Below are 15,055 nucleotides of genomic sequence, written 5' to 3' on the forward strand. Positions count from 1 at the left end.
AATTACTATTTACTGATTAAAGTTTGTCATACATAAGGACTTGTAATATTAAACACTATACTGAGGCCCTCTAGTAAATTTGCATATGTAATTGATCATTAGACAGTTGAGGATTTTGGGGGTGTGGTTATAGAGCAGAGAGTCGGGCAGTTGGAGTCAAAAAAAAAAGAAGTTTTTTGACCTCATTCGGATTATTTTTGTTACTCTTTATTGTTTTTGTGGATAAGTTATATTTGTATCGTTTTTATTTTGAAGTAAACGGTTGAACTTAATCAAGAGGATCCAGTCTGTTTTGGGGTTTTTTGTCATCAAGTGGAAAGAAGGGGAAATATGGACAGCGTCAAGCTTATGGCTTCATTAATTAGGAACCTACACTTTTCAAAATTTGGCCCCACAAATGCAATCACACAGCTTGCTGGTCTCTTGACCACAAACACGCAAAATTCAATTAGATTGCATCTGAAAATTCATCTGTTTTCTCACAATCGTGAGTTAGCAACCAGCCTACAATATTTTTATCCCAGTCAGACACCGGCTTTTTAATAATCCCAGGCCCTACCGTGCCACATTTATACCCAGCGCTGTCCTCGTCTCCTCTCCACCTCGCTGGTCAATGTTCCTGGCAGCCTCCACGACTTTCTCCACTGTTTGGTATTCACCCAAACTGAATTCATGGACTACTGTGGAGCCATACTGAACTATTCCCACCTGCAATCAAATCAAACAGTTAAATTCAAACATGAAGTAGGACTCCTAATTGTTCAGCTACTGCTGCAACATAAACCGGTGGAATCACTTTGAGGGTCTTTCAAGCTATCAGGCTAGAGCAAGCTGTCAGTTTGGGTTTGGGTGGCAAAAACATTGAGCTGTTTTTCTACCTTTAAGTTTTTCGGTTTAACATAATCTGAAATCTTCTATATTTAAGATACATTTTATAAACTGACATTACATAAAATAGTTGCATAGAACCAAAGTTGTTGCCTGAACTGGATTTGAAACTTGTTTGCATTTTTATAAAGTGCCATCTCACAACTTTTGCGGTAGAGTCTAAAATAAATTCATGTGGTAGAGTCTAAAATAAATTCAGTTAAATATGTGTGTATATTACGGAATCTGCGATGAAGCAACAGACTAACCTGTGTCTGACCTGGGCCAATGTAAAACTTCTGCAAGATGTTTATGATGAAGTTCTGGACCTCATACCAGGGGTAGATGGAATTCGACCCATCCAGAACAATAACAATGTCCATAAATGTCTCACACCCTACAAGATGAGATAAAAAGATTAAAGATGGATGGATGGATGGATGGATGGATGGATGGATGGATGGATGGATGGATGGATGGGTGGGTGGATGGATGGATGGATGGATGGATGGATGGATGGGTGGGTGGATGGATGGATGGATGGATGGATGGATGGATGGATGGATGGATGGGTGGATGGATGGATGGATGGATGGATGGATGGATTACTCTGTAAGGCTGGTGCAATAATTTGGTTCAGTTTGAAGTTCTGTTTGGTTCTGGTGCAGACTCCTGTGCTGTAGAGAGAACTTCCACATTCATGAGACCAAAGAGGACCACAGGTCTGAGGAAATAATAAATTCCAGCATATACATGAGGAGAAAAAAAACAGACAAATCAAAAATACATGTATCAAAACAAGTACTGTTCTAGATACGGTTGCTACTGGGATTATTTTTGTCATTTACTTCAATTAAAAACACAAAGCTGTATGATGTCAAAAAAGTAATAGATTTTTTCCAGTAAGATGAGCCACCTTTTAGGTTTATTGAGTATTGTCAGTGACTCTAAAAATAGTTTTGTGTAATCCATGGTTGATATAAATTTAAAAGTGAAGACCGAAGGGTGCATTATTTTTAACCAGATAGCAGTCTTTTATTTTTTTGTTATCATTTAAGGAGGTAGAGAAAACCTTATAAAGACTAACTTTTTAGAACTATTCTAACATAATTATACAAAATTGTTTTTTTGTTTTTGCTATAAATATAGTATGGTAGAGTTTTGTTTTACTAAACTACACAATGTAGTTGTGTAGTGTCTGGATTGCATTATATGCGTGTTTTTGTCATGTGCCAGTTAAACACATGACTAAATTATGCCTAAAATACAGATCATTCCCTACTATTCTAGGACTTTATTTTTATGTAATTAATAATGACATGATGAAATGTGTTTTTGTTTTTTTTGTACACTTGCAGTCACATTTAAAGATTTTTAGAACCTGATAAAGACCAGGGGTCTCATTTATAAAACATTGTGTGGGATTCGTACTAAAAGTGTATGTATGCCCAAAAGGCAAAAATGGCATATGCCAAAAAAAAAATTCAGATTTTTAAAACTTTGCGTATGCCCACCAGCAAGCAATGTCCATTTATAAATCACACCTGTACCTAAAAGTTTGAGCGTAAGGTCCCGCCTCAGGTCCTGCCCTCCACACGCCCAAATTGAACCAAAAATGCTCAGTGCAAAGCACCTCATGAGTATTTGGGTGTATTTAAATGAGCCAGCTGATCAATGTTATTTCATGGTTACCAATAGCAACCATGGAGAAAAGAGCAAAGAAACAAAATTTCACAGAGGCAGAAATCGATGTGTTTGTGAGTGAGGTGGGGAACTGAAAAAATATAATTTTTGGGAGCCACAGTAGTGGCGTTACAAATAAAAGGAAGCGTTGTGAACGACAACACATCATTACCACTGTTAATTCAGTGAGTGGGATAGAGCAGACCGTGGCTGAGGTGAAGAAAAAGTGGTCAGATTTTAGGGTGGAGGCAAAAAAGTGACTAATTGGCCACCACCAGAGTATGCCAGCCACATGTGGGGGTAATGGTTGTAGTGGGAAGGTTTTTTATAAGATAACACCTGTCTATATTATGTCTAAATTCCATGGCCTATGAGTCTTCACCAAATGACCCTGTTACTCTTCACTGAAACCAGACTGACCTTGCTTCCCTTCTCCTCCTTGCCTTCCAACATTCCAATATCTTCAATATAAACTCCTGTGTGGCCTCTGGAGGTAGAGCTTTGCTTCAGAGCTTCCAGTTTGGAGCTGGGACTCTGATGTTCATTATTAATTGACTTTAAGGCTCTCTGTATATTGTGCACCATACAAAAATAACCCGTTTGAGTGTTTTCATCTAACAGTGCCTAGAAAAGGATTTTTTTTTCCACACCAGGGTGTACCCGAACTGATACCTTTTGAAAGATGGATGGCCGGCGGTGTCGTGCTGAAAAGTGATGGTCTGCCAAAAATTGATCAGGCGTGTGCCTCTATTGTGCTCTGAGGGTTTGAAAAGGGAGTTAAGAGCCAGCGCCTGAGGGGGTAGCAACTGTCCTTGTGTGCTAATCTAAGGTACACATCACCCTGGTCATCCAGGAACAGGACTGTGATGGGGAGAAAAATTGAAATGTTGCTGAACTTTTATTTAAGATAGAAGTTGGCTTAAACGCCTTTTTTATTTGAATGCTCCTTATGTCTAACCAGCGGAAGCATAAATAATACTGCTGTTTTGAAAGCTTATGATAAAGGCAACCTAAGATTAAAGTTTGATTGTGGAGTGAAAATAGCTATCTGAGAGGAATCATGATGCAGTGTGGCTTCAATTCCCCACTTCACCATCTGTGTCACCAGGTTCCCCTGTCTCCAAAACGAGCATATATGGTACACATGGCTCAGAGTTTGCATGAAGGACCGCACATTTTACTATCAAGTTTGTGTTTTATAGATCACAAACTTTGCGTGTAAAGTGATGTAAGTTTCAGGCACCGTTTTGTGCGTACGCCAGTTTTATAAATGAGACCACAGATCATTTTTATTATGTCATGATAACCCTAGTGGTTAAAGTTTCCTTTTTCCATGACTATTAATCTGCAATTGTGACAAGGATAGTAAGACAGTTTAAATGGGCTCAAATAAAAAGAAATTTTGAATAAAACAGGTATCAATATATTTTCTGCAACTCACCACAAAACTGTCATCTTTAGGATTGGAGATTAGCGTCATTCCGAGTTTCATCTTGTCTTTCCTTTCTGTCACGTTGTCGAGAGAAAGTTTCCCTAATTCCAATCAAAACATGTATTGGAGAGTTTTTGTTATTCTGACCAATAATTTGTGTTATATATGATTTATTACTTACCAATATTGAGTCGGCTGCAGTTTGACGAACTTCTGGTGTTCAACGGACATTTATACACATCACCAGTTTGCTGTTTTTTCGTGTATTCAAAGGGAGCACCAACCAGCAACCTGGAAACAAAGGAAAACCAGCTGTCTTTTACCTACAATAAGAATCACAGCAGGCATCAGGTAAAATGGGCTAAATCTACAAGAAGTACAGCTTGATCATCCTACTACTGCAAGTAGTTTTGTACTGGATTTTAATTTATTGTTTGAGATGTCCAGGGTTATTACATTTGTGGGGTGCTTGCTGTGTCCTTCTCAGGACAACTCCTCAAATGTCAGTCCCCATCTAGACCTCAGCCCTCACCTGTTACCCCCAAGAAGCTATTGGCATGCACCAGGAAGTGGAAAACGTTAGTGAGGATGAAGTTCAGAAAGCTTTGAAGAGGATGAAGAAGGGGAGGGCAGTTTGACCTGATGACATACCAGTGGAGGTATGGAAATGTCTAGGAGAGATGGCAGTGAGGTTTTTGACTCAATTATTCAGTGGTATTTTTGAGAGTGAGAAAAAGCCTGAGGTATGGAGGAGAAGTGTGCTGGTGCCAATTTTTAAGAACAAGAATGATGTACAGAGTTGTAGCAACTACAGGGGAATTAAGTTGATGAGCCACATGATGAAGATCTGGGAGAGAGTTGTGGAAGCTAGACTTAGACAAGAGGTGACTATTTGTGAGCAGCAGTATGGTTTTATGCTTAGAAAGAGCACCACAGATGCCATCTTTGTTTTGAGGATGCTGATGGAGAAGTACCCCGAAGGAGATTTTGATAAGAAGGAGAGACATTATTTTCCAGTTTATTAAAATTAGACATCTGGCCAATAGGATCACAAAGCATAACATATTAACCTGTGAGCTATTCTGATTAATATCTGTGGGTAAAAGCCCAAACAATGACATTACAGGATCAAGAAGATGTTTTACTTTAAAAATTACTGACAAAGTCTCTGTTATTTTGGACCAGTAGAGGGCAATCTTGGGACAGTTCTAAATTGTATGTTATTGAAGCAGGAGTATATCCACAACGTTTGCAAGTAGCATTCACTATCGGGAAAATCTCAGACAGTCTTTGTTTGGATAGGTGCAATTGGTGCAAAATTTTAAATTGCAATAGGCCATGCCTGATGCAAACTGATAAAGAGTGGACTTATTTTTGGACTTCTGTGACGTTTATTCCAGGCATTTTTAATATGGTCAAGTGAAGGTATACATTCCATTTGTGTGTTATATATGTTGGCTATAGATTATAGATTACTATTATTAAGTGGGTCGCTTAATAACACATTATTAATAGAGTACTCTTGTGGTTGGTTTGGAAAAAAGAAAATGTTTTAATAAAGTATTTCCAGATACTTTTAAAAGTCTTTACTATCAATAATAAATGTATGTTCTAATTGTTCAAATGTAGGAAATGAGTTGTTAATGAACAGGTCCATAATTGTGTGCACTCCTTTGAGATCCCATTGTTGAACTAGTCTACCTGAAAGCAGCCTACATCCTTGGTTACCAGTTAAGGGCATTATTATTGAACAATGATTCCATTTATCATTTACCATTGATCTGAGACTAAATCTTGAGTGAGTGGGAAACTACAGGATTCTGACACTTAAATCTAGACAGATCAGAAGAATAGTATAACAATCACAGGCAAGAGACACAGACAGACAGAATGACTGCTCCAGGTGTAGTTTCACTTGGAAGAAAGACAAAGAAAAAGACATGTTAATGATAGAAATACATAGATAAACACAATTTTCCATTTCCCCCAGGAATCCATCATGTCCGGTGGGGGCAGGAGGGCTCCCTTGTGCCCTCCTCGTCGAGATAATTTGATCTATTGCATTGAGAGACCAGCTGACCAGATTCATAATAATTTAATTTGGAAATTATTCAAAGAGAGGTTTCAAAGAAAGAAAGACAATCAAAAATAAGGACAGATTGGGGATGGGGGAATGAAGAGAGAAGAAAAAAGCATCCACCCTCGTCAAGTGCAGGGGAAAAAAAAAACTTTAGATAAATTTATAATAGTCTTACTTCAGATCATAAAAGTTACTTCTTGTTTCAGAATATTATCCTTGTTAAATTCTCATGAAGATAATCACAAGTCATTACTTGATGCTATAACTCAAAATATTATTCATAAATTATGTTTTAATTTTGCTTGTTGTATCAATTTAATGAAAAAAAAAAGATTTTATTTTGATTAATTTTAATTTAGTAATAAAATTTTAAGGCAAATTGTGTCTTTTTTACTGGAAATATGTTATAAAGATAGCTCCCTGCAGTGAACAGATTCAGCCCTGTTACTGAAATTTGATAAATATTATGGGTGAATAAATAAAGTAATCTAAATATTGTTGACTTTCTATAAGATACAGATATTGGTCAATAATGTGATCTGGGGATTTTTTAATAAGAGTTTAAAAATGGTAGATTAAGTAGTTTCTTATTATTAGCTTTGTAGATATGTAGTAGAATGCTGTATGCATGTGTGAATGTATGTTGTGTCTCTGTGCAAAGGAGAGAAATGAAATGATGCTTTGCTCTTCCTTTAGTCCGTGGGAGGAGTGGACATTATCTACTTCTAGATGGACATTGTCCTAAATGACAGGGAAAAAAAGCACTACATCAAAACTGATCAGGTGTCACTTGTTCTACTCATAACCTTGTTTTGCGTGACTGCATTTAGCATGGAAAAGCCAAAGCACATAAAAATAAATAAAAGAATGAGTAGAAAACAAACATAAATGAACTGCAGAATATGTTACAGCTTTTTTAGTTGCAAAGAAATCTGAAGACAAAAACTGTAAGCAACCTAGTATGTGAATGCTTATGTTTGTCATACCTGTACCACTGTAAAAGATTCTGTTCTTTACTCTTGTGTTAGGCTGCCATCTCAAAGAAAGACCCTGCAGAGGAATTCCTTGCAATGTACAGTGATACACCACCTTCTGTCACTCAACATGATGAAAGTCAGACAGTGACTAAATTAAAGTGGGAGATCCAGGCCCTGACAGAAGACAATGCTAAATTGAGGGAGTTGGTTGCCCAAAGTATTGCTTCACTCATTTAACTATTACCAACCAATACTCTTAAAACAATTTCATCTGTTTTTACAAAACAAAACTTTGTAATAAAGAATGATGATAACCATTTTCATTTGTGATCTGCTTGATTCTGCTTGAACTCTTAAAGTCAGTGAAGACTGTAATTAATTTAGCCGAACCTCCTAAGAGGTCCAGTTCAGAGCTGACCAGACCACAACTGCCACCTCAAAGTTCTCTGCAGTCCAGGCCTGGTCCATCATCTGCAGATTCATTGCTGTCCCTCCCCAGATCTACATCCTCCAGCTCCTCACCTGTTTAAAAAATTACCAGTTTTTGTCCCTCTTACAACTGCATGAAATTATAAAAATATGTATTTTTTTAATGTACTGCAGATTTCATAGGCTGACATTTCATATTATTTATACCAGAAAATCTATATTTAATGGTACATGTTCATATGTTTTTACTACAGACTTTTGTTAGATGCCATTAAAAATTATAAAACTTATAAATACAACATATTATTCATTCCAAAAATACTCACTTTGCGTAAAGAACACCTATATATAATGTTATTTGTTTATATATGTAAAGTATAAGTTTTTTAAACAGACATAGTAAAAAAGAAAATTATGTGAAATGTATGGAAAAGACAGGTTGACATATGATATCCTTATACACACTTGGATGTTTTTTACTGTATCTTTATATTTGATTATAATTTAATTTAGATTATCTTAGCTACTATTTTGACTGTCTCAGCTCATGCTTAGATATGTCTGGTTTCGTGATTTTATTTAGATTATCTTATATTTCATTTAGATTACACACGATCAATGTGTTTTTTTTAATTCTGTTGTTGTTTCTGTTGTAAAGCACTTTGGATCACCTTGCTGCTGAAAAGTGTTATATGAATGAATCTCACTTCACTTCACTTCACACATTTTTCACATGATTCTTGTAAAATTCATTTTATTATCTTGCATGGAATAAATGCAAAAGTGGCCACTTTCAAGAGTAAATCATATGAACCTTATATGATGTACAATATATGAAACTTAAACTGAAGACAATTGAAGTCTTAATTTTTTAAATGTTTTTTCTATTCCTTTTCCATATGGGAGGACTTGGATACAATACAAAATGTGACAGATGGTATGGATGGTAAAAAAAAAGAGTCAAAGAAACCATCCAAAACTATTTAATCTAAACTTCAAGGTCAAGGTTCATCACTTTCTGATCACAAAATCCATCACATTTTGAATTGTAATGTGTTCCATGAAAAAAGACCCTCTACTATTGACAGAAAAACACAAAAAGCCACATTAGAATTGAGTAAAATGCATGTTGACAAGCCCCAAAGTTTCTCTGAGAGGTTTCTTGGACTCTTGAGACAAAACTAGAACTTTTGGCTCCAGTCAAATGTCTTTTTCATCATTGTCGAATGTTACCAACACATTTATCCGTGTCTGTAAATTAATTGAATTGAATAAAGCAGTACATAGATGTTCTTACAAATGAAACTGATCACAAATTAGTAATTTGAGTGATCTAATTTGCACAAGCCTATGATGAAAAAAACGACCAATATTAACAAAACTATGAGGATGGTAGTTGTGTGAAGAGTCTGAGTAATAATGGAGTCCAACACTTGGAATCCTAATGTTGTGGCCATTTACGTTCAATTTTTGTAAATAATAAGCTTTATTAATTTAGTTGTTCTTTGGGCAATTAGAATATACTTTAGTTAGTTTGGAATCAAAATCTGTAATTTTTATTTTTAGAATTGTTTAGATTACTTTGGTAACTTTTGGACCCTCCCATTAATTTAAGTGATTAAGAACACACCGGAGGTGTGACCTTTAGTTGGACAAATATCCGGTGTGAAAATGGAAGGTTTTGGTAAAAAGATTTTTTGACCACCTTTTTGAACTTGTACAATCGGATTAAGTTATAAGAGATTTTAGTTATTGTTTTGTGCTTATTTTTTTTGTCGGAAATAAAACATTTATTTTTTAAAATAGTCATGCTGGAAGTGCGTTCAAGAAACTAACCACCTGTTGCCACCCACGGCCTTTCTTGGAAATTTTTTTGTTGAGGGACTGAGAAGGCCATGACACCTAATGTTGACAGGAAAACAAAGCTATAGAACAACAGAATTAAATCACATTTAGAGATGGGTTTACAAGAGTGAAACTGACAGAAAAAAAATAAAAACAACTTTGAGTTCACACTTCAACATATCTAACTCAAAATGCAGGAGGAGCTGGATTGTAGACAAAATCAAATACTTTCCACTTATTTACCCAAGATCACAAATCCAGGGAGATTTTGTAATCTTGGAAGAGTTAAAGGTCTCAGATGTGCCTGGAAGTTTTTAAAGCAAATAAGGAAAAAGATAGAAAAACAGAAAAAAGTCAGATTGGAAAAAAATTTGTGGAAATAGTACATTCTTAGGAAAAACAAGAAGGAAAAACAGTCTGACATAAAAGTTAAAAGCCTAGCATTCCTCGAAGGAATGCTTGCCAGCTGCCTTTCATTGGCAGACTTTTAGACAAGATCATCTTAAGATGAGAAATGACAGAGTTGGAGCTGTGTTGGTCAGATCTTGAAAATAACATTGTGTGCAATATCAAGGTCTTACTCATGTGGTCTTGAATGTTTTTTAGCATGGGAAGTATGTGTCGTGAATGACTCAGTTACTACCACACCACATTTTAGGTCAATATACCACACCACACAAAACATTACCTCTCTGCCTTCACCTTCCATGGCAGAAATTAATAAATTAAGATTAATAATTAAGAGTATCTTATTAATCTATACATTTCCTGCAATTGTTACAAATTGGTCAGTTAAAGTCAGATCTGTGTTGTAAAAGTACCAATTTTTTGTATTAACATAAAAAAACAATTTAGCTTTGATAAATTGCAGCTTCATATGTAAAGTCTTGAAGTTTAATAATCTTTGTTGCGTTTACAGGTTAACTGACAGAAACCCTGAGTTTGTACTGGGAGGAACTCCGCTGATAATGGCTTTGCATTGGAGATTATGAAACTTAGGTAAACTCAATGTAATCAGTCTTTCTGTAACCAAAAACCTGGAGTTTCCCCTCTCAGATAATTAACTTTGCTAAACATTCTTTCTGGAATACTCCCAGGACTGACTTTTGTTCTGAATTTGGGCTATATAAATAAACTGAACTGAATTTAAGTTTAATTGAAATTGATGCTGGTCTTTGAAATACTGCAAAAATATGTTTATTTCACAATTATATTTCATTTTTTACGTAAATATATAAAGCTTAAGTTTTCGGTACGAATGGTCAAATTATTTTTGCTCATATGCAATATGAACTGCTGTAAACTGATGAAAATCATTTGTAGCCAATTATAAACCCAATATTTAGCAGACCCATTGGTCTGGACCTCCCCAACAGTCCCAGTTCTGTCAGGATTCACGGGATAGCCAACAGTGAGCAGCTTTGCGACAGACAGACTCAGGAGACAATAATAAGGTAAGTGACTTTATTTACAGTGATCGTGGGGAAACAGGAAACAGGATCTGGAAGGTAAGGCAGGTAAGGGTAAGTATCGGTTTGAGTTATCATAAGCTATGATGAGGATTGAATAGCTTTCGGTTGTTGTGCTCTTACAGGTGGGCGAGGTAACTCGGCATGGAGGAGAGTGGTCCCAGGTGGAGGCGTCCAGCTCGGTAGGTTCCAGGCGGAGAGGTAAGTGTTTCCGGCAGACAGGATTTTGCAGGAGGCAGACAGGCAGCGGTACAGGCAGGCTCAGGTGAGTGGTGTACAGGTTTTACCTTCAGGCGGTTGCCAGTGACATGATCAGACAGGACCCCAGGTAACAGGCAACTCTAGGAACGCATGAAAAACACAAAAACATTAATTCACTCAAGGAGTTCAGGTTTCTTTGGTAGGCAGAGGACTTTCTGAAACAGGTTTAATTTGAGAAATGTGAAGCGTGGGATGAATCTTCATCGAGGAGGGTAAACTGAGTCTTACGGCTGACGGGTTGATGATTCTCTCTATAGGCAATGGACCAATGAACTTGTGTGCCAGTTTTCTAGGTGTATCTCTGATGTTGATATCTCGTTTAGACAACCATACCTTCTGACCAATACGGTAAGTAGGGGCCAAGGAGCGATGGCGATCTGCAAACCTCTTGTTTTGTTGGGCGGTTCTCAGAAGAGCCCCTCTGTTCTGTTGCCAGATCTGGCAACAACGGCGGAGGTGGATCTGGACGGAGGGAACCAGGACTTCAGTCTCCTGACTAGGGAACAAAGGAATCTTAAAGGCTGTTTTCCACTCATCTCCCTCTTTAATACGCACTAGGTGGTACGCATTGCATACAAGTTCTTTATGTGGTCTCTTTTGCAAAATAGTTACTCACCCCTGATCTGAAGCCCACTTGTAGCTTTATTTTGGTTTATTTCCAGAAAAAATAAGTAATACTGTATCTGCCTGATTCATCATGAAACCTCTCTAAATCTCTTTGCAAATGTTTGCTTGAAGAACAGTTAAATGTTGGCTGAGTTGATCTGTAGCTGTGGAAGTTTGCTGTCATGGATTGGGTCATGGTTGAGTTGTGTTCTGCAGATGCTTCATTCTGTCTAAAGAAGGCTGAAAGAATTTTCCAGTTGTTGATCCCAGATTCACTTGGCTGGGTACTCTTTTCTGAAATTCCAACTCTCTGGTTGTAAAAGCACAAAACAGACTGCAGATCAACCAGGACATATTTAGATTTTAAATAAATCTGTTATTATTGTTATGTTATATTTCCTGATCTGTCTTACTGGAATACTGCATCAATACTGAGATAAATGGAAGAATTTTTCATATTGTTTTTCCTCAAACCATCTTAAATAAATGAAAAAATTACACGTTTTGGTCAAACCTTGAAAACAATGGTGTTACAAAGCACTAAGTTTTTCTTTAGCCTTTCCTTTCTGGTTCTAGAGTGTTGGATGTGAGCATTCTGTGTGTCAGTGAACTGATGAAATGTTTACCTTGTTGTCTTTGTGGCAACCATCTTGGGACCCTGCTAAAGAGCAGGCCCACCTCAACCCAGCTCTTTTATAAGAAGTGTAGTGATGAGAGCTGGAGTTTGATTGGTTGAAACTTAAAGTAACAAAAATGACAATAGTTTGTAAGTTGCTGTATTTACAAACATAAGATGTTTGCTTGAAATATTATGATTGAAAGATAATTGTTTACACTATGTATGTGAAAGTTAACTGTTTCCTTTATTTTTTCCCCTCTCTGGAAGGCTGAGGTGATTGGCTGGATTGAATTGAGAAGGTGGGGTTTAACCTGTATATAGGTGAACTGCTAGATGAATCAGGTGTGACTAATGGGAGGGCTGCCATTTTGTACTCTGCTGTGATGTGTAAGGATGAATAAACCTGCTTGTTTGCTGTACAGCCAAGACTGATTGATGGCATTTTTTCCACACCACACCTCTCAGCATAACAAATGGTATCAACAATCTCATTTAATATCATGAAATGTCACATTCAGAATATGCTTTGTTGTATTCATAAACTCAGAGTTAACTTACTCTGAGAGTGGAAACTCTGCATTTTCAGTTCCAGAACGGCTGATTATGATCAGTTCAGTCAACTCCAAGAATCTTAAGCCTGAGGTAAGAGTGTGCAGTTTCATTTCATTTAGACAGTTTTTGATAATAGTTAGACTTTTATGTATTTATATTTAAGCATAAATAATCAAAGAAAGTAAATGAGCCAAAAAAGCTTACTAGTCAAAATGTTGATTTGTTATATGTTTTCACTGAAGAAGCCAATAAAAAAGAAGATTTTCAAAACGTATTTTGTGACCGTCTATATTTCAATAATTGTCATGAAGTGGTCAGATTTTATTCTTTGGAAGAAGAAGAGAGTCACCAGAAGCAGTTTGGTTCAACTAACACCTTGGTTTGCTCTGCTTTTTCTTTTATTTCTCCTTTTGCATTTGCCCCCCCCGCCACTCCCCTCATCTATGCCAAAGCTTACATTCTTGCCTTAACATGCTGTTCTTTGAGGCAAAGTTAAGGTGTAAAAACGCAACAGCGCCTCCTACAGTCACAATATATGGTGGTCATAGAATATGGTGTAACAGTTTTTACATACTTGTGCTTGTAGCCAAGCATCAGGTTGCACTTGCATTGCTCTGTGTAGCACCAAAAAACAAAATAGGGATCTGCTCCCCCCGCGCGCCAATCCGATGCTGGTGAACAGTGGATGCTCGGTGTGATTTGATCACTGTAACACCGTTCCAGGTCATTTTTTTTCTGCACACTTTACAAAACACCTCTTGATCATTCCCGATGACCGGCTTCAGCCAGTCTTTGGGTCATCAAGCCAAAGTTGTGAAAACTTACATTTTCCCATGGTGAGGCGCCAAATGAATCGCTAGTTTCAACATATTAAGTGGTTCCAACACCGCACATGTGCACAGCAGATCGGACAGCAGAACCAATTGAGTCTATCAACATTAACTCAGGTCCGAGGAGCTTTCTCAGTTCAGAAATAGAGAGTGTGGAGTTGAGCTTTTAAAGCTGAGATGTGATGTAAGCTGGATAGCTTGCAAATTGTTCTCACTCTCCTAACAATAGAGGCTCATTAGGGTCCTTGTTTGTCTGACTCACTGATGGGCCCCTCTGGTCACGTGAATGCAGGTGTTGATTGGAATGAAACTGACTGGGTATCAGGCCTAAAGCTCCAAAAACATATAATGGAGAATATAATGTAATTGAGAAAGCTCCTGGGATGAGAAACGAGACGTCTTCAGCTACGGAATAGAAGTTTAGTTGTTTTTGTTTTTTAACCAGCGGAAACCCTGCATTCTGTTCTGTTAAATGCTTTTTCAGTGTCTAGTTCAATTAAAGCCTCAGGTAAAGTAGTTGTGGAGGAGTTCTGAAGCACATTAAATAATTTCTAAAAAATAAATGAGTAAGTCCTTTCGACTGCTCCCCTCTTCAAGGGTTGCCACAGTGAGCAAACATTGGGTACTTTCTAGAAATTTAAAAATTAATATCTTTTGTGGATAAACCCAACTTGATCAAGATATATATTTGAGGGCAAAACTGCTTCTGAGCACCTGGCTAGAAACTTTGCTGGTAGTTTGATCTCCACATTTCACAGGCTGATGGGACATAATGAACTTTAAAAAAAAAACAAGATTAAAGCCTTGTTGAAGGTTTGGGGAGCATGCCTGTAATGAATTACTCAGTTAACATCTCTAATAGGAATGGAACCAGTTGCTTTCAAAAATTTTATTGAATTCAGAAGGGAAGCCACCTGAACCTACTTTTTAAATATTTGACTGCAGCCTCAAACTCTATTGCCATGATAGGAAAGTCCAGTTTCTTGAACATATTCTGGTTCAGAGTAGGAGTGTTAAAGCCACTGAGGTAGTAAATCAGGTCTGCAAAAACATTAGAGCAATCAGTTGAGTATAGCCACTTATAAAATTCCATAATTATTATTATTTATTATTTTATTTCTTTATTTTTATCTGATGTTACCCTTGCACCAGTTTCAACTCAAGGTATAACCCTGATCAAAATCTTAAGACCAGTCAAAATATTGCAATAATTTGCATTTTGCACTATTGGATCTTAAGAAGGTTCTAAGTAGAGCTTCACAATGTTAAAGGAAAAAATCAGCGCAAGAGACAAGAACTTTTGAGCAGTGAATTTTCTGCAAACTGCATTTACACTCAAACATGATTTTTTCAGCTGATCAAAAGTTTAAGACCATAGTCTTTAAAAGCCAAAAGCTGTGCAAAA

At 36.9% G+C, this 15,055-nt stretch overlaps 1 protein-coding gene across 19 annotated transcripts in view; it reads right to left on the bottom strand.

Moving 5' to 3' along the window:
• itga11b (integrin, alpha 11b) overlaps nt 1-15,055 on the bottom strand; it is a 158,273-nt gene that overhangs the window by 115,176 nt on the left and 28,042 nt on the right. For 16 of the 19 annotated variants that reach the window (XR_005234294.1, XR_005234293.1, XR_005234295.1 and 13 more), the window contains exons 3-9: nt 11,377-11,539; nt 10,906-11,123; nt 4,164-4,273; nt 3,992-4,083; nt 1,477-1,591; nt 1,137-1,264; nt 560-708 (exon numbers count right to left, since the gene is read on the bottom strand). The exons of 1 other annotated variant lie outside the window; for it this stretch is intronic. Coding sequence is in view for 9 of the 18 variants with exons in the window: in XM_037980760.1 (XP_037836688.1) it covers nt 560-708; nt 1,137-1,264; nt 1,477-1,591; nt 3,992-4,083; nt 4,164-4,273; nt 10,906-11,123; nt 11,377-11,539 (975 nt within the window). In the remaining 9 variants the exon portion in view is untranslated. Of the gene's footprint in view, nt 1-559; nt 709-1,136; nt 1,265-1,476; nt 1,592-3,991; nt 4,084-4,163; nt 4,274-10,905; nt 11,124-11,376; nt 11,540-15,055 lie in introns of those variants that run through there. 2 more of the 19 variants (XM_037980766.1, XM_017438585.3) reach the window with 2 other exon arrangements.

The sequence above is a fragment of the Kryptolebias marmoratus genome, linkage group LG17, assembly GCF_001649575.2.
Source record: "Kryptolebias marmoratus isolate JLee-2015 linkage group LG17, ASM164957v2, whole genome shotgun sequence".
Lineage (NCBI taxonomy): Eukaryota > Metazoa > Chordata > Actinopteri > Cyprinodontiformes > Rivulidae > Kryptolebias > Kryptolebias marmoratus.